This window comes from Hypanus sabinus, chromosome 11 (assembly GCF_030144855.1).
Source record: "Hypanus sabinus isolate sHypSab1 chromosome 11, sHypSab1.hap1, whole genome shotgun sequence".
NCBI classification, from domain to species: domain Eukaryota; kingdom Metazoa; phylum Chordata; class Chondrichthyes; order Myliobatiformes; family Dasyatidae; genus Hypanus; species Hypanus sabinus.
In genome coordinates, this window is record NC_082716.1 from 107,197,525 (window position 1) to 107,221,319 (window position 23,795).

Genomic DNA, 23,795 nt, shown 5'->3' on the forward strand with positions numbered 1-23,795 from the left:
CTGAAAGTGTCTGAACCCTCAGTCATACCATAAGACAAAGGAGCAGGTCAACCATTCGGCCCATCGAGTCTACTCTGCCATTTCATCATGAGCTGATCCAATCTCCCCTTTACTCCCATTCCCCTGCCTTCTCACCATAACCTTTGATGCCCTGACTATTCAGATACCTATCAATCTCTGCCTTAAATACACCCAATGACTTGGCCTCCACTGCCACCCGTGGCAACAAATTCTATAGATTCACCATCCTCTGGCGAAATTTTTTTTTTCGCATCTCTGTTCTGAATGGGCACCCTGCAATCTTCAAGTCATGTCCTCTCGTACTAGACTCCCCACCATGGGAAACAACTTTGCCACATCCACTCTGTCCATGCCTTTCAACATTCAAAATGTTTCTATGAGGTCCCCCCGCATTCTTCTAAACTCCAATGAGTACAGTCCAAGAGCGGTCAAACGTTCCTCATATGTTAACCCTCTCATTCCCGGAATCATTCCAGTGAATCTTCTCTGAACCCTCTCCGATGTCAGCACATCCTTTCTTAAATAAGGAGCCCAAAATTGCACACAGTATTCCAAGTGAGGTCTTACCAGTGCCTTATAGAGACTCAACATCACATCCCTGCTCCTATACTCTATTCCCCTAGAAATGAATGCCAACATTGTATTCGCCTTCTTCACCACTGACTCAACCTGGAGGTTAACCTTAAGGGTATCCTGCACGAGGACTCCTAGTCCCATTGCATCTCAGAACTTTGAATTCTCTCCCCATTTAAATAATAGTCTGCCCGTTTATTTATTCTACTAAAGTGCATGACCGTACACTTTCTGACATTGTAATTCATTTGCCACTTCTTTGCCCATTCCCCCAATCTATCCAAGTCTCTCTGCAGACTCTCTGTTTCCTCAGCAATATCAGTCCCTCCACCTATCTTTGTATCTTCAGCCAACTTAGCCACAAAGCCATCTATTCCGTAATCCGAATCGTTGATATACAACGTAAAAAGAAGCGGTCCCAACACGGACCCCTGTGGAACACCACTGGTAACCGGCAGCCAACTAGAATGGGATTCCTTTATTCCCACTCTCTGTTTCCTGCCAATCAACCAACACTCTATCCACGTATGTAACTTTCCCATAATTCCATGGACTCTTATCTTGTTTAGCAGCCTCATGTGCAGCACCTTGTCAAAGACCTTCTGAAAATCCAAATACACAACATCCACTGTATCTCCCTTGTCTAGTCTACTTGTAATTTCCTCAAGAAATTGCACTAGGTTTGTCAGGCAGAATTTTCCTTTAAGGAAACCATGCTGAGTTCTGCCTATCTTGTCATATGCCTCCAGGTACTCCGTAACCTCATCCTTGACAATCGACTCCAACAACTTCCCAACCACCGATGTCAAGCTAACAGGTCTATAATTTCCTTTTTGCTTCCCTGCCCCCTTCTTAAATTGTCAAGGGGTACAGCCACTGGGGTACTCTCTAGTACCTGACTCTTCCCCTTCCCCCTCCTAACCGTGACCCACCTGTCTGCCTCCTGTGGCCCTGGTGTGACCACCTGCCTGTAACTCCTTTCTATCAACCCCTCGCTCTCCCTGACTAGGCGAATGTCATCGAGCTGCATCTCCAGTTCCCTAACTCGGTCCCTCAGGAGCTGCAGTTCGGTGCACCTGGCGCAGACGTGGACGTCCGGGAGGCTCGGAGACTCCAGGACCTCCCACATCCAACACCGAGAACAATAAGCTGCCCTCACACTCATACTTCTCCTTTCCTCAAATACAGTCGGCCCTCCTTATCTGCGGGGGATTGGTTCTGGGAATGCCCCCAGTGGATACCAAAATTCGCAGATGCTCAAGTCCCTTATTTAACATGTAGGTCTTTAGGACCCAGCGGAACCCCAGGACTTTATTTAACATGTCTGCGTGCGGTGGACATTAGGACCTGGCGGCACAGCTCTAAATCCGCAGCGTTTCTGTTCACAAAAAAAATCACGAGCGCCATTGAAAATAAGGTGGAAGTAATAAAGAGATTGGAAAGAGGTGAAATGCCGTCGGTTATTGGAAAAGTGTTAGGCTACAGTCGGTCAACGATCGGAACAATTTTAATGGAGCATGTGAAAGGCCCTGCCCCGATGAAAGCTACAAGTATTACTAAGCAACGCAGTGGTTAAATTATTGAACTACGTATGTTTCTTAAGTGTTTTATATGCATAGAAAGGTAAAATATGTACTATATACTAAGAAAAACATTTAACTAACTGACACTAAATAATACTGGATGTACCTGTTCTGACTTCAAATCCAACTTAAAGATGGACTCAGGAATGGAACTCATTCTTAACCCGGGGACTGCCTGTACTTAGAAATGACTTAAATTTCTAGATTGCTTATAATACCTAATACAATGTAAATGCTATGTAAATAGTTGTTATACTGTATTGCTTAGGGAATAATGACAAGAAAAAATAGTCTGTATGTGCTTAAACAACGAGTGCTGAAGAGAGAACTTCCAGGTCTTCCCGATCCGCGGTTGGTTGAATCCGCACATACGGAATCTGCGGATAAGGACGGCCAACCGTACCAGGAAAAACTGAAACCTAAACCTATCTTGCCTCACCCGCTTCCGCCTAAGCCCGTTCAGCCAAAGCCCTTAAGCCTACACTCTGCTCCCGGCTCACTCCACCGCCCGCCGTTTAAGGCTGTGTCCTTTTCAAATCTTCCCCGCTTCACTGCCCGACGTCACATGCCTACACAGTCCCGCCTCTCTTAACTCCGATGAGAGTAAGAAAAAATCAAAATACCTACCAGTTTTCTGCAGAATCTCTGCCAGCAGTTTCTGAAGCTCTAGCGCTGATATTGCCTCATCCTGCATTGACATTGAAGATAGAAAGCTTTATTTGTCACAGGTACAGTGTGTAGGAGCCATACATCTATTTTCTGTCTGTGTTGTATTTTGTGTTGCGCGTGTATTGTGGATAATTTGTCACGTGGGTTGGCGTGCTAGAAGCAAAGCATATAGTTCTGTATCCTCTCTTTGTCTTAGCCAATCAGTTTAGTCTAGTTGAGCGAGGGTAAGCCAAGGGAATGGTCTTTTTTGTTGACCGCTAACTTCACTAATAATTCTGCTGTATCACTAATTTAGTTTAATTAATTTTTTAAAAAATCTCTGTAAGACGGTCCAGCTTTGCTGGTCTCGTAATACATGATCGAATGTACTTTTTCAACTTGAAAGCTATTTATTTCAGAAGCACGTCATACAGTGTCAATACATATTGATTCAGTTACAAAGAATTGGCTATATTTTACTAAGAGTTTGAGAAAATTGCAAGTTTCTGCAGATGTACTGTGGAGAGTGTTCTAACTGGCTGCATCACCATCTGGTATGGGGCCACTGCACAGGATCGAAATAAGTTACAGAAAGTTGTAAACTCAGATGCCCCATCATGGGCTCTGGCCTCCCCAGCATCCTGGACATCTTCAAGGAGCGATGCCTCAAAAAGGCAGCGTCCATCATCAAGGACCCCCATCACCCAGGACATGCCCTCTTCTCAGTGCTACCATCAGGAAGGAGGTACAGAAGCCTTTAGACACACACTCAGTGATTCAGGAACAGCTTCTTCCCCTCTGCTATCATATTTCTGAATGGACACTGAACCTATCAACACTATGTCACTACTTTCTTTGCACTATTTATTTAACTATTTTATATATACTTATTGCAATTCAGTTTTTATTATTATGTATTGCAATGTACCATTACCGCATAACAACAAATTTCACTACGTATTAAACGGTCAACTTTATCTCTCAGTCCTGGAACGTTGACTGCCCATTTCCCTCCACAGATGCTTGAGCCTTGTTTCCTGCATTGCTCCCCTCTGTCTACACTTCTCACTGCCAGACCTCGTCGGAAACATCACCCACCCCAGACACACTCTCTTCTCCCCTCTCCCATCAGGCAGAAGATTGAAAAGCCTGAAAGCACATCCCAGCAGGCTCAAGTACAGCTTCTGTCCCAACACTGTCAGATCTCTTGTATGGCAAGATGGGCTTTTGGCCTCACAATCCACCTCATTACATTCATGCACTTTGTCTACCCAATCTCCAACTTCTCTGTACTTTATTCTGCATTACCTTGTCCTAGCTCAATACACTGTGTAATGGTCTGGTCTGCATTGTTGGAAACCACATTTTTTTAAATAGTAGGTTTTATAAGATTTGTAGGTTTTAAACAAACTCATGTATTTCTCACACTCATTGGCAGAAAGTGGTATAGCAGCTAAACTAACAGTTTATCACCTTTCTCATTTTTCATTGGCTAAGTATTGGCATATTACCCACCTGATGTAATTGTTTTAATCAAGTAGCCTATTAACTAGTTTCTCTCTATCTAAGGAATTTCCTCTCTATAAAAGTGATGTGTTTTCAGAGGCACCATCTTTCCTTTTGCTTCTTTTGTCTTTGCATTCACTGCTCGGCGTCGTATCTCAGCTCCTTATTTAGTTTGCTCAGTATTTGTGTGTCTGCTTGTACTCTAAAATAAACTTTTGTTAGAATTAAGACTGCTTGCCATTTCTTTGACTCCTGGAAGAACCCTAAGATTCATAAATGAAGCAGAGATCCATCCCTCCCCTCTGTCTACACTTCTCGCTGCCTCAGTAAAGCATCCGGATGTCAAAGCGAAGACCTCTCCAACCCCAGACTTTCTCTCTTCTTGCCTCTCCCATTGGGCAGAAGATAGAAACGTCTGAATGTATGTACGACCAGGCTCAAGGACAGCTTCTACCTCACGGTTACCAGATTCTTGCACGGTACGGTGGACCTTTGACCTCACAATCTACCTCATTTAGATATGGCACTCTGTCTACCTGCTCTCCATCTTCTCTGCTTTATTCTGCCTTCTATTATGGTCTTACCATGTTATGCCTCAATCCACTGTGTAATGATTTCATCTGTATTGTTGTAAATCACTGGTTTTTAAAAAATACTTTCTATAGGCTTTGTACTTTTTAACAAACTCATGTATTTTTCACAGTACATGTTGGTCCATCCCCACTCACTGGCAGAAAGCAGTATAGCGTCTAAACTAACGGTTTATCCCCTTTCTCATTTTTCATTGGCTAGCTATTAGCCCATTACCCACGTGATGTAATTGTTTTAATTATGTATACTATTAACTAGTTTGTTGCTATCTAAGGAATTTCTTCTCTACAAAAATGATGGATTTTTCAGAGGCACCATCTTTCGCTTTACTTCTTTATTCTTCTGTCTTTGTATCATGTTATATGTTGCTTGTACTTTAAAATAAACTGAAACATGGGAATTAAGACCTCGTCATTCCTGGAAGAATCCCAAGGAGAAGCGAGACAAAATTTGACAATAACAAACCAATTCCAATTCCAGTTCCACAACAGGTGGATGAGCCCAAAGGAGAACCCTTCCGATGTGGAAGGGTGCAGCCTGAAAGAGGGCCGAGGAAATCTGGTGATGAATTGCGTACAAACTCACCGGCCCACTGTACTTGTTAAACAATTCCCTGGAATCTTCAGCAGGCGGAAGGGGGCAGTGTATAAGGTCGGGCTGAACCTGGAGAATAAAGGGTTAAACACGATCAGTACTAGGTCCACAGGAAGGGAAGGGTTAATTTATGAGGAGCATATGATGGCTCTGGGCCTGTATTCGCTGGAGTTCAAAAGGTGGCATCCATCATTAAAGACCCCCATCACCCAGACCTTGCCCTGATCTCACTGCTACCATCAGGGAGGAAGTACAGGAGCCTGAAGACACACACTCAGTGATTCAGGAACAGCTTCTTCCCCTCTGCCATCAGGGAGGAGGTACAGGAGCCTGAAGACCCACACTCAGCGATTCAGGAACAGCTTCTTCCCCTCTGCCATCAGGGAGGAGGTACAGGAGACTGAAGACACACACTCAACGAGTCAGGAACAGCTTCTTCCCCTCTGCCATCAGGGAGGAGGTACAGGAGACTGAAGACACACACTCAGTGATTCAGGAACAGCTTCTTCCCCTCTGCCATCCGATTTCTGAAAGAACATTGAACCCATCTATATCTAGGACCAGAAGTCACAGCCTCAGAACAGGGGGAAATCTATTTAGGACACAGATGAAGAGGAATTTCTTTAGCCAGAGGGTGCTGAACCTGTGGAATTCATTGCCACACACAGCTGTGGAGACCAAGTCATTTGGTATATTTAAAGCAGAAGCTGATAGATTCTTGATCAGTCAAGGAGTCAAAGGTTACAAGGAGAATCTGGGGTTGAGAGGAGTAATAAAATGAGCCATGATGGATGGTGGAGGAGATTCAAAGGGCTGAATGGCCTAATTCTGCTCCTATGTCTTATGGTCTTATTTACAGTTTTGTTTCAAATGTCTGCAGCAGGGGTTTTTAATGATGTGGCCCAACTGCATTAAGCAAGGCGCCTGTGGACTGCGGCGTGAAACAGCAGCACTAAAATGGATTACTTGCTGGTGATTTGTTAACACACAAAGAATGACAGCTGTGATCCTGCATCCTACCAGCTGAACTACTGACATAGTTAATAGTTAACGCTCTCAGGCAAAGACCATCGCTCTTCACATGAGGTGAAAAGGCCACACGCAGCCTACGTGCTGGCGACCAGGGTAAGGATCGAGCTCACGGTGTGCATCTCCATTGACCTGTCCTGCTGTCAGTGTTGCTCTTAAACCCGGGGCCTCTCACCACAGACACAGGTGCACAGGTTCACCAAACTGCTCTTTAGATCAATTTGCTACAGGAGGTTATCCTGTCTGGGTGCATGACGACTTCGTCTGGTAACTGATCTGCCCATGGCCTCAGGCTTTTCCCACTGAAGTTGGGCAAGTCTAAAGCTAGAGCTCATGGGTTAGGAGTGAAAGCTGAAATATCGAAGGGTACTTGAGGGGAAACTACTTCACTCAGAGGGTGATGGGAGTGTGGAAAGAGCTGACAGCGCAAGTGGTGGATATGGGATTATTTACACCACTTAGCTCAAATTCAAATTTAATTGTCAACCAAACTTTATTGAATAAAGTCCAATGAAACTGCATTCCTCCGGGGCCGAGGTGCAAAATACATAAATATAATCATGACAGCAGAAAGACACAGTTACAAAATAATAATAATATTAATATAGTCCACATCCCTGAATGTCGTAGCCTGATGGTGCAAGGATGCTATCCTGGAGCCATGTCTCCGCAAGAACAAGCCTGTAGCAGTTCCTCATCTCGCTCAGGTGCAGCTACAGATGAACACAATCCAACTTGTCCTCCACTGAGCGAACACAGGAGAGCAGCACCGACAGGAGAGGCCAGTCCCCAATCCAGTACGGAGTCCAGCTCTGATTCTCCTTCCACGAAGATTGCAACAGGCAACCCCGAGGCACGAGGAGCTGGTCCGCGCTACCTTCGAAGCCATGAAGCTACCCTGCCGTTGGTCTCACCAATGAACTGGACTCCTAGTATTCCACAGTACCAATGTTCAACAGGACCTTATGATCATAATAAAACTGTCTGAGCCAATCACTTTGCTTGCTGGATCATGCACCATCTCCACGCATTGCTTCTGACGCCTTCTTCCCTGGGTGGCTGAAACAAGTCCAGCTTCTTCAGCAGAGGGGTTTGGATCAGTACATGGACGGAAGGTGTACGGTGAGCTATGGTCCAGGTGCAGGTGGATGGGACAGAGCAGAATAAAATATCCAGCATGGAGTAGATGGGCCAAAGGGCACGTATCCGTGCTGTAGGGCTCTCTGAGTATTGTTGCTCTTCACACAAGATGGGCAAAGACACACACTGCCTGTCTGTTGGTGGTCACGGCAAGTGTGCAGCCCTCCTTCAACGTGCCCCATCATCAAAACACAACCTGTGGGCCTTCCACCATCCCGGAACCACAGACGCAGGATCACCAAACTCCCCTCCAAGATCAGCTAAGATTTATAATTCTGATCATAAATAGAAAAATAAACAGATTGGGGAACGTTTGATTCACGAGGGAAGGGTTAGATTGATAGTGGAGTGTGTTTATACAAGTTGCTACTTCAGGTCCTAAAGAAGGGTCTTGACCTGAAACATCAACTATCTATTCATTTTCATAGATGCGGCCTAACCCGTTGAGTTCCTCCAGCATTTTGAGTATGTCGCTTTGGATTTTCAGGATCTGCAGACTTTCCCGTGTCTTGGATTAACCGTGCTGCCATCAGGAAGGAGGTACTGGAGCCTCAGGACTCACACCACCAGGTTCAAGAACAGTTACAACCCCTCAACCAACAGGCTCTTGAACGAACGGGGATAACTTCACTCGCCCCATCACTGAAACGTTCCCAAAACCTATGGACTCACTTTCAATGACTCTTCATCGCATGTTCTTGATATTTATCGTTTATTCATTTGTTATTATTTCTTTCTTTTTCATTTGGATAGTTTGTTGTCTTTTGCACTTTGGTTGAATGCCAAAGTTGGTGCGGTCTTTTAATGATTCCATTAATATATTATTATTCTATTAGGGAATTGTTGAGTGTGCCCACGGGAAAATTAATCTCAGGGTTGTATATGGTGACATAGTTGTACATTGATAATAAATTTGCTTTGAGCTTTATATTCATAAATAAGGAGGCAGGCTCAAGGGGAATCTAAAGTGCTCCTGTTTGTATCAGAATCAGGTTTATTATCGGTGGCATATGTTGTGAAATCTGTTGTGTTGTGGCAGCAGGACAGTGCGATACCCAAAAATCTCCACAAGTTACAAAAAGAATATATAAAATATAAATTAGTGTAAACAGAGAGCAAAATAGTAGGGTAGTGTTCATGGGACTGAAGAAAGCTGCATCGAATTGTAAACTTAGTCAGCTCCATCATGGGTACTAGTCTCATTGTATCTAGGATATTTTAGACCATAACACATGGGAGCAGAATTGGGCCATTTGACCCACTGTGCTCTGCCGTTCAATCATGTCTGATCCTTTCTCCCCCCTCCTCAACCCTATTCCCTGTAACCCTTGATGCCGTGTCCAATCAAGAACCTATCAATCTCTGCCTTAACTGCACCCAACGACCCGGCCTCCACAGCTGCCTGTGGTAACAAATTCCTCAAATTCACCATCCTCTGGCTGAAGAAATTTCTCTGCATCTCTGTTTTAAATGGATGCCCCTCTATCCAGAGGCTGTGCCCTCTTGTCCTAGACTCCCCAACCAAGGGAAACATTCTTTCCACATCTACTTTGTCTAGGCCTTTCAATGTTTGAAAGGATTTAATGAGATCCCCCCCCCACACCCCCATCCTTCTGAATTCCAGTGAGTACAGACCCAGTGCCATCAAACGTTCCTCGTTTGATAACCCTTCCATTCCCGGAATCATCCTTGTAAACCACCTCTGGACTCTCTCTAAAGCTAGCACATCTTTTCTTAGATGAGGAGGCCAAAACTGTTCACCGTACTCAAGGTGAGGCCTCGCCAGTTCCTTATAAAGCCTCAGCATCACATCCCTGCTCTTGCATTCACTGATATACAGCATAAAAATGTGGTCCCAACACTGACCCTTGCAGAACACTAGTCACTGGCAGCGAATCAGACAAGGATCCTTTTATTCTCACTCACTGCCTTAATTTTTGCTTTGTTTTATGCCCTCTCTTTTGTTTTTACATTAGCTTTGACTTCCTTTGTCAGCCACGGTTGTACTATACTGCTATTTGAGGATTTCTTTGTTTTTGGAATACATCTCTCCTGTACCTTCCTCATTTTTCCCTGAAACTCCCACCATTGCTGCTCTGCTGTCATCCCTGCCAGCATCTCCTTCCAATTTACTTTGGCCAACTCCTCTTGCATACCACTGTAATTTCTGTACCACGGAAATACTGCGACATCAGACTTTACTTTCTCCCTATCAAATTTCAAGTTGAACTCAATCATGTTGTGATCACTGGTTCCTAAGGGCCGTTTTAACTTAAGCTCCGTAATCACCTCCGGTTCATTACGTAACACCCCATCCAGTATAGCTGATCCCCTGGTAGGCTCAACGACAAACTGCTCTAAAAAGTCATCTCATCGGCATTCGACAAACTCACTCTCTTGAGATCCATCACCAACCTGATTTCCCCCCAGTCGACCTGCATGTTAAAATCGCCCATGACTATATCATGACATTGCCCTTTTGACATGCCTTTTCTATTTCTTGTTGTAATCCGTTGTCCACATCCCAGCTACCATAGCGAGGCCTGTAAATAATTGTCATCAGGGTCCTTTTACCTTGCAGTTTAACTCAACCCACAAGGATTCAACATCTCCCAAACCTATGTCACATCTTTCCACCGATCTAGAACATAGAAGAGTACAGCACAGTACAGGTCCTTTGGCCCAGAATGTTGTGCTGACCCTTAAACCCTGCCTCCCATATATCCCCCCCCCCACCTTAAATTCCTCCATATACCTGTCTAGTAGTCTCTTAAACTTCACTAGTGTATCTGCCTCCACCACGGACTCAGGCAGTGCATTCCACACACCAACTACTCTCTGAGTGAAAAACCTTCCTCTAATATCCCCCTTGAACTTCCCACCCCTTACATTAAAGCCATGTCCTCTTGTACTGAGCAGTGGTGCCCTGGGGAAGAGGCGCTGGCTGCCCACTCTATCTATTCCTCTTAATATCTTGTACACCTCTATCATGTCTCCTCTCATCCTCCTTCTCTCCAAAGAGTAAAGCCCTAGCTCCCTTAATCTCTGATCATAATGCATCATCTGATGCCATTCTTTACCAGCAGATCCCTCTGCCTCAAGGAGCGATGCCTCAGAAAGGTGGCATCCATCATTAAGGACCCCATCACCCAGGACATGCCCTCTTCTCATTGTTGCCATCATATAAAATAGACTTTATTATATAATCTATATATATACACACACGCACACACACACACACACACACACACACACACACTCACACGCACACTCACACGCACACGCACACACACACTTTCTGTAATTCACAGTTTTTTCTATTACTACGTATTGCATTCACGATGTATGCCGGTGATATTAAACCTATTTCTGCTTCTGATCCATGGATATTATACCCACCATGACTGGCCTTAACAATGGCCCAACCTGGGGCTAGTGTTCAGAGTTCTAAGTAAATTTTATTATCAAAGTACATATAGTAGTAGGAAGCCGTTGGTCCCAGGGGGTCGTGGGTTTGCGCCTCTGGTGGACTGTGTCCTCACCAGGGAAGATTTGAAGAACCGGCTGTTGCTCATGCAGTGGGATCCCCCTCTCCACTTCACTGATGTAGTCCAAGAGAAGGGAAGCGCCGATACAGTTTGGCATCAGTGTCGTCGCAGAGGTTGCCAGAGTGAAGTTGTAAACAACATCAAACTGCCTTAGGGACACAAGTCAACCCCAAGACTCATTTTCTGGCAGGTATACTCATAAACCTATGGAATAGTAACTATAACAGGATCAATGAAAGATCAACCAGAGTGCAGAAAAACAACAAACTGTGCAGATGTAAATACAAATAAATAGCAATAAATAATGAGAACATAAAATAATGAGATAAAGAGTCGTTAATGTGAGATCATTGATTGTGGGAACATCTCATTGATGTGGCAAGTGAGTGTAGTTATCCCCTTTTGTTCAAGAGCCTCTTGATTGAGGGGTAGTAACTGCTCTTAAACTTGTTGGCGTGAGGCCTGAGGTTCTTGTACCTTCTGCCTGATGGCAGCAGTGAGAAGAGATCGTGTCCTGGGTGGTGGGGATCTCTGTTGATGGATGCTGCTTTCCTACAATAGTTTTTCATGTGGATGTACTCAATGGTTGAGGGCTTCACCCATGACGGACTGGGCTGGATTCACTACCTTTTGTAGCACTTTCCATTCAAAGGCATTGGTGTTTCCGTACAGGTGTTGAGGGCTGCTCTGGATTTGATGGGCCGAAGGGCCTGTTTCTGTGCCATGGCAGCTTTTTAAGGGGAGCTAGATGCGGCACTGAGTATTTAGTTCACCAGTGACCTATAATTTCAGTGATAGAGCATTTACCTGCCTCTGATGATCCACATCTCTCAGTCCCAAATGTCTGGCCTCAGTTCACTAGCTCACATCCGAACGAATTGAAAAGAAAGGTACAGACATACACTTACAAACACACATTCACGTGGAAATAATTCGGAAAATGTGTCGCTCACATGGCGCACGGTTGGGTTGAGTTGCTCTCCAATCTCACAAGTAAACAGCGCACTGACGATGTCTCCCCGTACGGCGATGAAACGTTTGCAGATTGATTGCCAAGACCGGGGAACAGCTCAGCCCAGCGTGTTCGCCTCCATGTGCACAAACTCACACACACACATACATACACGCACACGAGTGTCCACACACATTCATGTGGGCACGTACGCACACTTACCCCTGCACTTGCCCGTGGAGTCTCAGCTGCCGACGTGTTCCTCTCTACCGGCCTAAGGGAGAGAAGCATTCGATCAACCGTTCACCATGAAGACACAGAAACATTTTGTGCCATTCACTGACTATTGATCAGAGTTCAATTCCCAGCGGTGCGTGTACGGGGTATGACACGATCCCCGAGGCCCACGACCTCCGTTCTCACTCCCTTCCACTGCACATTCTCCCTGTCGCAACAGGAGTTTGTCCTCGGGGCTCCGGTGTCCTCCCACATTACCAAAGATAAGTTGGGTGGATAAATGGCCCTGATGTGGATGAATGGTTAAAAAGATTCAAAGTGAGAGGATTACCGTAAAGGCCCTGATCTGCTCAATTGTGGGGTGGGGGTGGGGGAAGAGGATCCCAGAGTGGGGCTCTAAAGCCTAAACCCTGGTGTAGTTTACAGCAACGAAGCCCATTGTCTTCCTTAGGAGGCTCTGAATCGACTGGCAAGTACCCGTGGTGCTGAACCAGGGTCCACCCAGCTGAAAGACTGAGCCCCCTGGGGAGTCGAGGCAGTCTCCACAGAAGGTTGCACAACTATCGAACTATGGGTTCTTTGGGAATAGCTTGCCAATTAGTTCCTCTCTCCCTCTGTGACTCTAAGATTTTCATCTCATTGCTGATACAGCAAAAGGAGGCTATTCTGTCCATTGGGTCCATGCTGCCCCACTCCCCACCTCTCTGTTCTGTTATACCTTCTCGCATTCCTCCCAACTTCTTGAATGTTTTTAACCACCTATCCACACGGAGGGCCAGTTCAGCAACCCAGCTGATCCTTTGGTGACGTGGGGGGGAAGCTGAAACACCGCAGAGGCAGGGGGAAAATGCAAATCCACACTGACAGTACCCAAAGCCAGATTCGAACTTGGGAGCCCCAGAAGTGTGAGGCAGCAGCACTAACTGTAGCCTGCCTCACCCTCCCCCAAGCCCCACTATCTCTCTTGTGTGTCAAGACCTCTCTCTGTAAGACTGACTGCGTCCACCGCACCTTCCAAATGAAGCCTGGCTGCACTGAGTAACCTATCCCAGCGTTTCTCTCCCTCCACTAGCCTTGAAGCCCGGTTCTGGCAGCTGCTCTGCCCAGGACCAATGTAACCTGCGAAGAGTGCTCAGCAGCCCCTTCCATCATCGGCTTGTCATTCCCTTCCATCCAGCGCCCCTCAACGGTGCGTTGCCTCAGGGCGGCCAGCAATATCATCAGGCAAACACACACAAAATGCTGGGAGAGCTCAGCAGGCCAGGCAGCATCTACGGAGAAGAGTAAACAGTAGACGCTTTGGGCTGAGGCCCTTCTTCAGGATGCCTGGCCTGCTGAGTTCCTCCAGCATCTTGCGTGTGTCGCTTTGGATTTCCAGCACTGGCAGATTTTCTGGTTTTTGTGAGTATCTTTGGGGATACCAGCCACTGTGACCATTCCCTTTTCTCTCTTCTACCATCAGGGAGAAGACACAAGAGCTTGAAAGCCCGGGGTGACCTGACTCAAAAAGGCTTCGTCCCCACTCCTGCCAGACTTCCCCGCTGGCCGGCTGCCCCCCAGCACACCCCCCGGACAATCAACACACTCAGGTGTGCTGGGGGGGAGGGGGGGGCAGCCTGCGAGCATCGCCATGTTTCTGACGCCAACATAGCAGGCCCACAACTGAGTCATTCTAACCTGTACATCTCTGGAACGTGGTAGGAAACCGGAGCACCCGGAGGAAACTCACGCGGACACGAGAAGCACGTAACGACATAGGAACAGAAGAAATTCTGAAGCTGGTGGAAATCCAGAGGAACACAGAAGCACTGAAGAAGGGTCTCGTCCCAAAATGTAGGCTGCTTATTCACCTCCATAGGTGCTGGCTGGTCTGCCGAGCTCCTCCAGCATTTTGCATGCTGCTCAGGGCCACGTACAAACGCTTCATAGACAGTCGCTGGGACTGAACCCTGTGCTACCTTTCATGGCACGGTAAAGCATTATGCTAACCACTACACTACCATGCTATCCTTGCCCAGCCTAACATAGGTTCAACTCCCGTCGCCGTCTGTAAGGAGCTTGTACGTCCTCCCTGTGACTGCGTGGGTTTCCTCCGGGTGCCTCAGTTTCCTCCCACGGTCCAAAGATGTACAAGTTCATAGGTTAACTGGTTATTGTAAATTGTCCCGTGATTAAGCTAGGGTTAAATCAGGGGATTGCAGGGCGCCGCAGTTCGAAGGGCTGGAGGCCTGTTCTGATAGACAGATAGATAGTAAGATAAATAGATAGATAGATGGATAGATAATTGAATGCAACTCTCAGTAGCCTGGTTTTGGGACAAAAAAGCTCTTGCTTACTTGGCTAGGTTACCCTTCTCGGTAAAGACTCGTAGAAGGAATTCACCCTCCTCGTTGGGGTTGGCCGTGGACGGAATGATGATGTAATGTCCAGGCGGGAGGCGGCCTCGTAGCATCACCTCGCTGGCGTTTCTGTGCTCCTTCGTGGACAGCAAGGGCGCCGCCCTCTGCAGATCCTCAAACGTCAAGAAAGCCTTCGCGGGGTCTCCCTGCCGAGGAGGACGGAGGGAGTGAGCGGTGCGAGTTGGAGGCGGGTGAAGTAATAACGAGGCCGCGCGGCGTGACCTCACCTGGAAGATGTCGAAGCCGATGTACAGGAAGTTGACTCCCGTCAGCTGCATTCTGCGCCTGTGTTTCTGCATTAGGACCACCAGGAAGGTACAGCTCACCTCAGGGTCCTCCGAGTCGTCATCCTCTTCCAGCAGGGTGAGCTTAAACTGTGGGTTCATCCAGTAGTACTTGTCTGAGAGCAACAAGGCAAAGGGAGTTGCGTAAAGGGGCGGCGCAGCAGCGTAATGCTATTACAGCATCAGTCAATAGAATCCATCAAAACTGCAGCACGGTAGAGCAGTGGGTAGCACAGCCCCCATACAATACCGGCAATAGGGGTTCAACTCCCGCTTCTGCCCGTAAGGAGTTTGTATGTTCTCAGGTTGGTAGGTTAATTGGTCAATGTAAATTGTCATGTGATTAGGCTAGGGTTAAATCGGGGGATTGCTGGGTGGTGCAGCTTGAAGGGCTGGGAGGGCCTACTCCGTACTATATCTCAATCAAAGTAAGACCTGGGTGCAATTCTTGCCACTAACTGCAAGGAGCTTGTCTGTGGATTTCCTCCAGCTGCTCCGGTTTCCTCCCGCAGCCCAAAGACATACGTGCTTGAAGTGATTCCAGGATTGAAAGGCTTGTTGTATGAAGAGTGTCTGATGGCTCTGGGCCTGTACTCACTGGAATTCAGAAAAATGAAGGGTGACCTCATTGAAACCAATCGAATGTTGAAAGGCCTCGATGGAGTGGATGTGGAGAGGATGTTTCCTCTGGTGGGGGAGTCACAGGAGGGCAAGTCATAGGGTGTACTTAAAGCAGAGGGTGATAGATTCTTGATTAGTCAGGGCATGAAGGGATATGGGGGGAAGGCAGGAGATTGGGGCTGAGAGAGAAATGGATCAGCCATGATGTTGAAGCGGCAGAACAGTCTCCCGATGGTCCAAAATGGCCGAATTCTGCTCCCACATTTATCTTACGGTCTTGTGGGTTAATCGGTCACAAGGGTGCAACTGGGTAGTGCAGACTCGTTGGAGCAAAAGGACCCGTACCGTGCTGTATCTCTAAATAAATAAATAACAAGCACCCCAAACAGCTCATTCCTGAACCCAGGGAGCTGAAGGCATCAGAAACCAGGCAAGCATAACCCTTCAACCACTCAAGGGTCATGCTAGTCTTAACAAGGTTGGGAGGAACTACAACCAGAGGTCATGGGTTAAGGGTGAAGGATGAAAAGTTTAAGGGGAACATGAGGGGAAACTCCTACAGCTGGTGAGGATGGTAAGAGTGTGGACGAGCTGCCAGTCCAAGTGGTGCATGTGTGACCCTGAGTCCAACACTTCACAGAAGGTTGGATGTTGGGGGTACAGAGAGCTGCGGTCCTGGTGCAGGTCGATGGGAGTAGGCAGTTTAATGGTTCAACATGGACTAGATGGGCCAAAGGGCATGTTTCTGTGCTATGCTTTTCTATGACTCTACGACACTCCCAGGTTCTATGGTAAACGTTGAACGCTGTCGCAGGAAAGCAGCATCCACCATCAGGAACACCCACCACCCAGGACACTCTCTCTTCTTGCTGCTACCATCAGCTAGAAGGTATGAGAGCCTCAGGACTCAGATCACCAGGTTCAGGAACAGTTATTACCCCACAACCATCAGGCTCCTGAACCAGTGTGGATAACTTCACTCACCACAATGAGCCTCAGGTCCCACAACACCAGGTTCAGGAACTGTTATTACCCCACAACCATCAGGCTCCTGAACCAGTGTGGGTAACTTCACTCACCACAATGAGCCTCAGGTCCCACACCACCAGGTTCAGGAACAGTTATTACCCCACAACCATCAGGCCCCTGAACCAGTGTGGATAACTTCACTCAACTTCACCTGCCCCTTCACTGAAATTTCCCACAACCTATGGGCTCATAGTCAATGACTTTGCATCTCATGTTCTTGATATTTATTGCTTATTTATTTATTATTACTAACTTTTCTTTCTGTATTTGCACAGGTTGTTCTCTGCACCTGCTTGAATGCCGAAGGTGGTGCAGTCTTTCACTGATTCTGTTATGGTTATTATTCTACTATGGACTTGTGAATGCCCAGAAGAAAACACACCACGGGGTTGTATATGATGACGTACATGTATTTTGATATTGAATTTACTTTGAACTTTGAAACCCAAGAGGTGGCCAGGACAGTGTAACAACGGGCAGAGCTCCTGCCTTGCAGAGCACCAGAGACCTCTGCTTGATTCTGATCTCTGCCGCTGCTGCCCTGGAGTTTGTGTGTTCTCCCCGTGACTGTGCGCGTTTCCCTCTGGGGGCAACAATTTCCTCCCACATCTCAAAGACACGGTGGGTTGTTCAGCTGCTATGAATTTGCCCCTCGTGTGAGGGCGAAGTGCGTTGATGGGAAGGTGGGGAGAGAGTGGGTTACTCTCCATCCAGGATGGTGGGGAATGGGATTATTCTGTAAGTCCGGTACCGATTCGATGGGCCGAAGCGTCTTCTTCCCCCAAAGTGGCTCTGACATTTCAAAGAAGATTCAAAAGGGTTAGGGTTAGTGAGTTGTGGGCACTCTCTTCTGGCACTGGAAGCGTTACAACACTTGCGGGCTGCCCCCAGCACAATCCTCACACCGTGTTGGTTGTTGACTGAGCTGTCAGCAGAACGGGCGCACGTGAGCTCAATTTCAACATTTAAGAGAAGTCTGGATAGGTACCTGGGTGGTAGGGGTATGGAGGGCTATGGTCCTGGTGCAGGTCAATGGGAATAGGCAGCTTAAATGGTTCAGCATGGACTAGATGGGCTGAAGGGCCCCTTTACGAGTTGTACTTTTCTACAACTATGACACAGACGATGCTTTTCACTGTATGTTTCAATGTACACACAAGGATACACTAAGGGCCTGTCCTGGGGTTGGAAGCCTGTCTTCCAATGTGGGTTGGAAATTGGGGAAGGGACTTGTTTTGTTTGCTTTTAAACGGACGCTCTGTTTTTGTTGCCTGTTCTGCTCTGTGCTGTCCTGCCGAACACTGTGGGTGTGCTGTGTTGGCAACGCTTGTGGGCCGCACCCTCAGACTGTGCTGGTTGTTAACGCAAGCGAGGCAGTTCACTGCATGCTTCGGGGAATGCGTGACGAACGAATCCAATTCTGAATGAAGCTGGTGATGGATGGCTGGGCTTGGAGGTGAAGGCTGTCAGCAGGGATGAAGAATTAGAATCGGGTGTTGTTGGACGTGGGTAGGGAGGTCAGTAAGTAAAGGAATAACGCGTACAGATTGGAAACGGAACCGAGTTCAGGTGAGGCTCTGGTTAACGGAAACGGGAAGGAGGGAAAGGGGCAGGAGTAAGCTTGGTTCAGGGGTGGTGGTAAAAGGAACGGGCCCCCACCGTGTACAGGACAGGGGTGACACATGCAAACTGCTGGAGGAACTCAGTGGGCCAGGCAGTTGATGCTTCAGCTGAGACCCTTCTTCAGGTCTGGAAAGGAAAGGGAGAAGCCAGGGTAAGAAGGAGGGGGAGGAGGGGAGGAAGAAGTACAAGGTAGTGGGTGACAGGTGAAACCCAGAGACGGGGAAAGGGGTGAAGTAAAGAGCTGGGAGCTTAATTGGTGAAAGAGAAACAGGGCTGGAGGAGGGGGAATCTGATAGGAGAATACAGAAGACCATGATAGGAAGGGAAGGTGGGGGGAAGGGGGAGGACCAGAGGGAGATGATGGGCAGGTAAGGAGATGAGCTGAGAGAGGGAAATGGGGAATGGTGAAGAGGAGGAGAGGTGGGAACATCACCAGAATTTGAAGAAATCGATATTCATGCCATCAGGTTGGAGGCTGCCCAGGCGGAATACAAGGTGTTGCTCCTTGAGCCTGAGTGTGGCCCCATCATTGGAGTAGAGGAGGCCAAGGACTGACATATCAGAATGGGAATGCCAAGCAGGGTGGCCACCAGGAGACCCTGGTTCAGGGGTGGTGGAAGAGGGAAGGGGTCCTCTCAGGGTAAAGACCAGGAATGAGATTGGTTCAGGGATGAAAATCCTGCTGACCTTCCCTGCTCCAGAGTGGGACACCCCTAACATTGCTCTGATCACCCAACCGGACGGTGGAGACAACGGCCGAGGCTCGGCGCGTGCATCGTACCTTTGTAGTGTAAATTGCCTCCAGCAGAGAAGCCCCGAATCCAGCGACCCTCGTAGATCATCTGGACCCAGGGTTTCAGCATCCCCTCTGGGTTGGAGAGCAGATCCAGACTTAAATGGCAAATCTCCACGCAGGAAAAAATTTTCTTGAAGTCCTCAATGGACATCCTCATTGAAGCAAACACACACAAAAGAACTGTCCGATTAATCAGCATCAGGGTGGAAAATAACCCACACTCGCACACAGTCACAAACTGTCAGCCGCGGCTCTGTGTGTTATATGTTGCTTCTGGAGGTTGTGGGTTCAAGTCCCGCATAAGAACTAGAAGCAGGAGTCAGCCATTTTGGCCCATCGAGCCCACTCCACCATTCAATATGGCCATTCTGATTTGGCAGTGGGCTCAGCTCCGTCTACCTACTCACCATAATGCCTAATATTCCTGCTAAGTACAATCCGGTGCATAAGTCTTAGGCATACAGTATTTTTTTAATTCACACACACACACACACACACACACTGCAGCTAGGGTGCCTGAGACTTTTGCACAGTACAGCATTTCTCAATGTGGAGCAGAGAGCGAGTGTGTAAATCTGGTGGGAGCAAAGGATGTTGGGAATGGTGAGGGTGGAGTGCCATGGGAGAGGGGTGGGACAGGTGGCAGAGAGTGAGTGCCAGGGATGGGTAGTGTCACGGGTGCAGACATAGCTAGCCCTGAGACACCAGGCAAGGTCATTTGATTCCAAATAATTGGTTTATTGATCATAACAGATTGTCTCTTGGGTGCTTCCTGCTTCCTCCCTTCCCTTCCCTTTTTCCTAACCCTGATTCCCTCTCCTTGTCCCATTCCTACTCTCAATCCATTTTAGAGACCCACAACAGAATTAGGTTTATCATTCCCCACGTACGTAATGAAATTTGTTTCTTTTGTGGCAGCAGTACAGTGCAGTACATAAAATGACTGCAGTCTGAGCAAAAGACTTATTACCCAAAACCTTTGCACAGTCTATTCCCTGAATACTCAGGACAGCAAAGATTTTGCTTCCTGAATACTTTTGGGCATATCTTATGGATTTTGGGCTGCTGATCATGAATATCACCATAAAATATCCTTATCATGCACATTTTTTAAAGTCGCCTATATTTGTTATTTCAGTTCATAATTAAAGTCAGAATAACTGATGCCAAGATTAAGGAGGCATTTTTGTTGCTCAAACAAGTCATCAATGACAGGCAATTCGAAGAACTTCTAGTGGGACCGGAGAAACTCACATGGAAGGCATTCAAGGATGTTGCTGAAAATTTTCTTGGCAACTACAGAGCACCAGACTTTATGCAACTCGTTGACAACATGCTTCAAGCAAACAAAACCATGAAGTTCAACATGTCAATAAAGATTCATTTTCTGCATTTCCATTTAGTTCTTCCCTGCAAATCTTGGCGCTGTCAGTGACGATCACGGTGAAGGGTTTCACCAGGACATTGCGGTCATGGAGAAATGGTATCAGGGATCAGAAACTGGAATCCATCAATACTGGCTGATTATTGTTGGACACTTCAGTGAGAAGCCTCAGACACCGAGTACAAATGAGAATCATCAAGAAACATTTCTAGCTTAGTTGAACCTCCATGATCAGTAGTGACACACACCAGGGATATGTGCTTAACCCACTGCTCCACTCTCTCAACACTTAAGACTTTGCAGCTAGACACAGCTCAAATGCTAACTGTAAATTTGCTTATGATGCAACTATTGTTGGCAAAAATTCAGAGGGCGTACAGGAGTGAGACATATCAGCTAGTTGAGTGGTGTTGCAGGAACACCAAAGTCAATAGGGCCAAAGAGCTGATTGTGGACTTCAGAAAGGGTAAGACAAGGGAACATACACCGGTCCTCAGAGGGATGAAAAGTGGAAAGAGTGAACAGTTTCAAGTACCTGGGTGTCAACATCTCTGAGGATCTTTCTTGGGTTCAACATATCCTGGGCCACCAATTAGCGGGAGTATTCAAGGACATTTTCAACCTCTCACTGCTACGGACAGAAGTTCCCACTTGTTTCAAAAAGGCAACAATTACATGCATAATTGGATAATGCATAATTATATGCATATGCACAGCATATGCCAGTGCCTAAGAAGAATAATGTGGGCTGCCTTAACGATTATTGCCAGGTAGTATGCACATCGACAGTGATGAAATGCTTTTGGTCATGGCTAGAATGAACTCCTGCCTCAGCAAGGACCTGGACCCATTACAATTTGCCTATCGTCACAATAGGTCAATGGCAGACGCAATCTCAATGGCTCTTCAGACAGCTTTAGATGACATGGACAACACAAACACCTACATCAGGATGCTGTTCATTGACCATAGCTCAGCAGTTAATACCATCATTCCCACAATCCTAATTGAGAGTTGCGGAACCTGGGCCTCTGTACCTCCCTCTGTAATTGGATCCTTGACTTCCTAATCAGAATATCACAATCTGTGCAGATTGGTGATAACATCTCCTCCTCGCTAACAATCAACACTGGCTCACCTCAGGGGTGTGTGCTTAGCCCACTGCTCTACTCTCTGTGTACACATGACTGTGTGGCTAGGCATAGCTCAAATACCATCTATAAATTTGCTGACGATACAACCATTGTTGGTAGAATTTCAGGTGGTGACGAGAGGGCATACAGGAGTGGGATTTGCCAACTAGTGGAATGGTGCCGCAGTAACAACCTGGCACTCAACGTAAGGAAGACGAAAGAGCTGATTGTGGGCTTCAGGAAGGGTAAGATGAAGGAACACATACCAATCCCCATAGAGGGATCAGAAGTGGAGAGAGTGAGCAGCTTCAAGTTCCTGGGCGTCAAGATCTTTGAGGATCTAACCTGGTCCCAACATATCGATGTAGTTATAAAGAAGGCAAGGCAGTGGCTATACTTTATTAGGAGTTTGAAGAGATTTGGCATGTCAACAAATACACTCAAAACTTCTATAGTTGTACCATGGACAACATTTTGACAGGCTGCATCACTGTCTGATGTGGAGGGGTTACTGTACAGGACCGAAAGAAGCTGCAGAAGGTTGTATATCTAGTCAGCTCCATCTTGAGCACTAGCCTACAAAGTACCCAGGACATCTTTAGGGAGCGGTGTCTCAGAAAGGCAGCGTCCATTACTAAGGATCTCCAGCATCAGGGCATGCCCTTTTCTCAGTGTTACCATCAGGCAGGAAATACAGAAGCCCGGGGCGGTGGGGATGGTAGCGAGGAGCTACCGCACAGGATTGAAATAAGCCGCAGAGAGACGTAAAGTTTGTCAGCTCCATCATGGGCACTAGCTTTCACAGTATCCAGGACATCTTCAAGGAGAGATAGTGTCCATCATTAAGGACCTCTAAAGCCTAGGGAGGCCATCAGATTTCTGAATGGACATTGAACCCATGAACACCATCTCACTACTTCTTAATATTTATTTTGCACTACTGATTTAATTTAACCATTATATATATTTACTGTAATTTATGTTTTTTCTATTATTACGAATTGCATTGTACTGCTGGCACAAAGACAACAAATTTCACAGCATATGCCAGTGATATTAAACCTGATTCTGATACTGAAGTGCTCTCAAGTCCCTTGATATAACAGCACGCTACAATCTTTCACCCTTTCTATAATAATCTGATATTCAAAGTAGATGACCTTGCATTTACCAAAATACTCCACCTGCCAGACCCTTGTACCTGGGCCAGGGCCTTGAGGAATGAAAGTGATTTAATCTTTAAGAAAGGCAGTCCAATATTTTTACATTCTTTGAAGGTTAAGGAGGTTCAGCTTATTAAAAATCAGGATTCAAGTTTACTGATCATATGTGCATCAACACATATGGCGAGACAGTGCTGGTGTCACAAGAGTCGCCACGCATTCCAGCCCCATCACAGCAGGCCCAAACTGCTCGGCAGAACACGTAACAAATGAATACATCTTTTCTCAAGAAAGGAGCCTTTAGCAAGTGAAACAGGCTGATGCTCCTGGAGAGAGTTCGGCACTGTTAGAGGCGAAGATGAAATGTTTGCGGTAGGAGCATAGTGGTGAAATGTTCCGAGCTGCTTCCCCCTCACCCACTGGCTCACCCGACACCTTTCCAGACCGTCACCAATCTGTGAGCTCACCAACCCCCAGGCGGACATGGAAGACCATACACTACTACCGCAAAGACGTTCTCCCCGGTACGTTAGCCAACATCCATTCCTCAACAACTGGTGTTCACAAAGACCATAAGACACAGGAGCAGAATATCCAGTTGGCTCCGCCATTTCATCGTGGCTGATCCATTTTCTCTCTCAGCCCCAGTCTCCTGCCTTCTCCCCATATCCCTTCATATCCTGACCCATCAAGAATCTATCAACCTCTGACTTGGCCTCCACAGCTGCCTGAGGCAACGAATTCCACAGATTCACCACTCTCCGGCTGAAGAAATTTCTCCTCATCTCCATTCTAAAATGATGCCCCTCTATTCTGAGGCTGTGTCCTCTGGTGTTAGATTCTCCCACCACAGGATATTCCCTTTCCACATCCTTTTAACATTTGATAGGTTTTAATTATGTCACCCCTCGTGTTTCTGAATTCCAGAGCATAGAACAGAG

At 46.8% G+C, this 23,795-nt stretch overlaps 1 protein-coding gene across 11 annotated transcripts in view; it reads right to left on the reverse strand.

Moving 5' to 3' along the window:
- The window catches only part of zgc:85932 (uncharacterized protein LOC405875 homolog), a 118,725-nt gene that overhangs the window by 65,713 nt on the left and 29,217 nt on the right, over positions 1–23,795 (reverse strand). For all 11 annotated transcript variants that reach the window (XR_009514860.1, XR_009514859.1, XM_059985039.1 and 8 more), the window contains exons 9-14: positions 19,160–19,326; positions 15,049–15,221; positions 14,759–14,967; positions 12,408–12,459; positions 5,508–5,585; positions 2,805–2,865 (exon numbers count right to left, since the gene is read on the reverse strand). Coding sequence is in view for 9 of the 11 variants with exons in the window: in XM_059985039.1 (XP_059841022.1) it covers positions 2,805–2,865; positions 5,508–5,585; positions 12,408–12,459; positions 14,759–14,967; positions 15,049–15,221; positions 19,160–19,326 (740 nt within the window). In the remaining 2 variants the exon portion in view is untranslated. The remainder of the gene's footprint in view (positions 1–2,804; positions 2,866–5,507; positions 5,586–12,407; positions 12,460–14,758; positions 14,968–15,048; positions 15,222–19,159; positions 19,327–23,795) is intronic.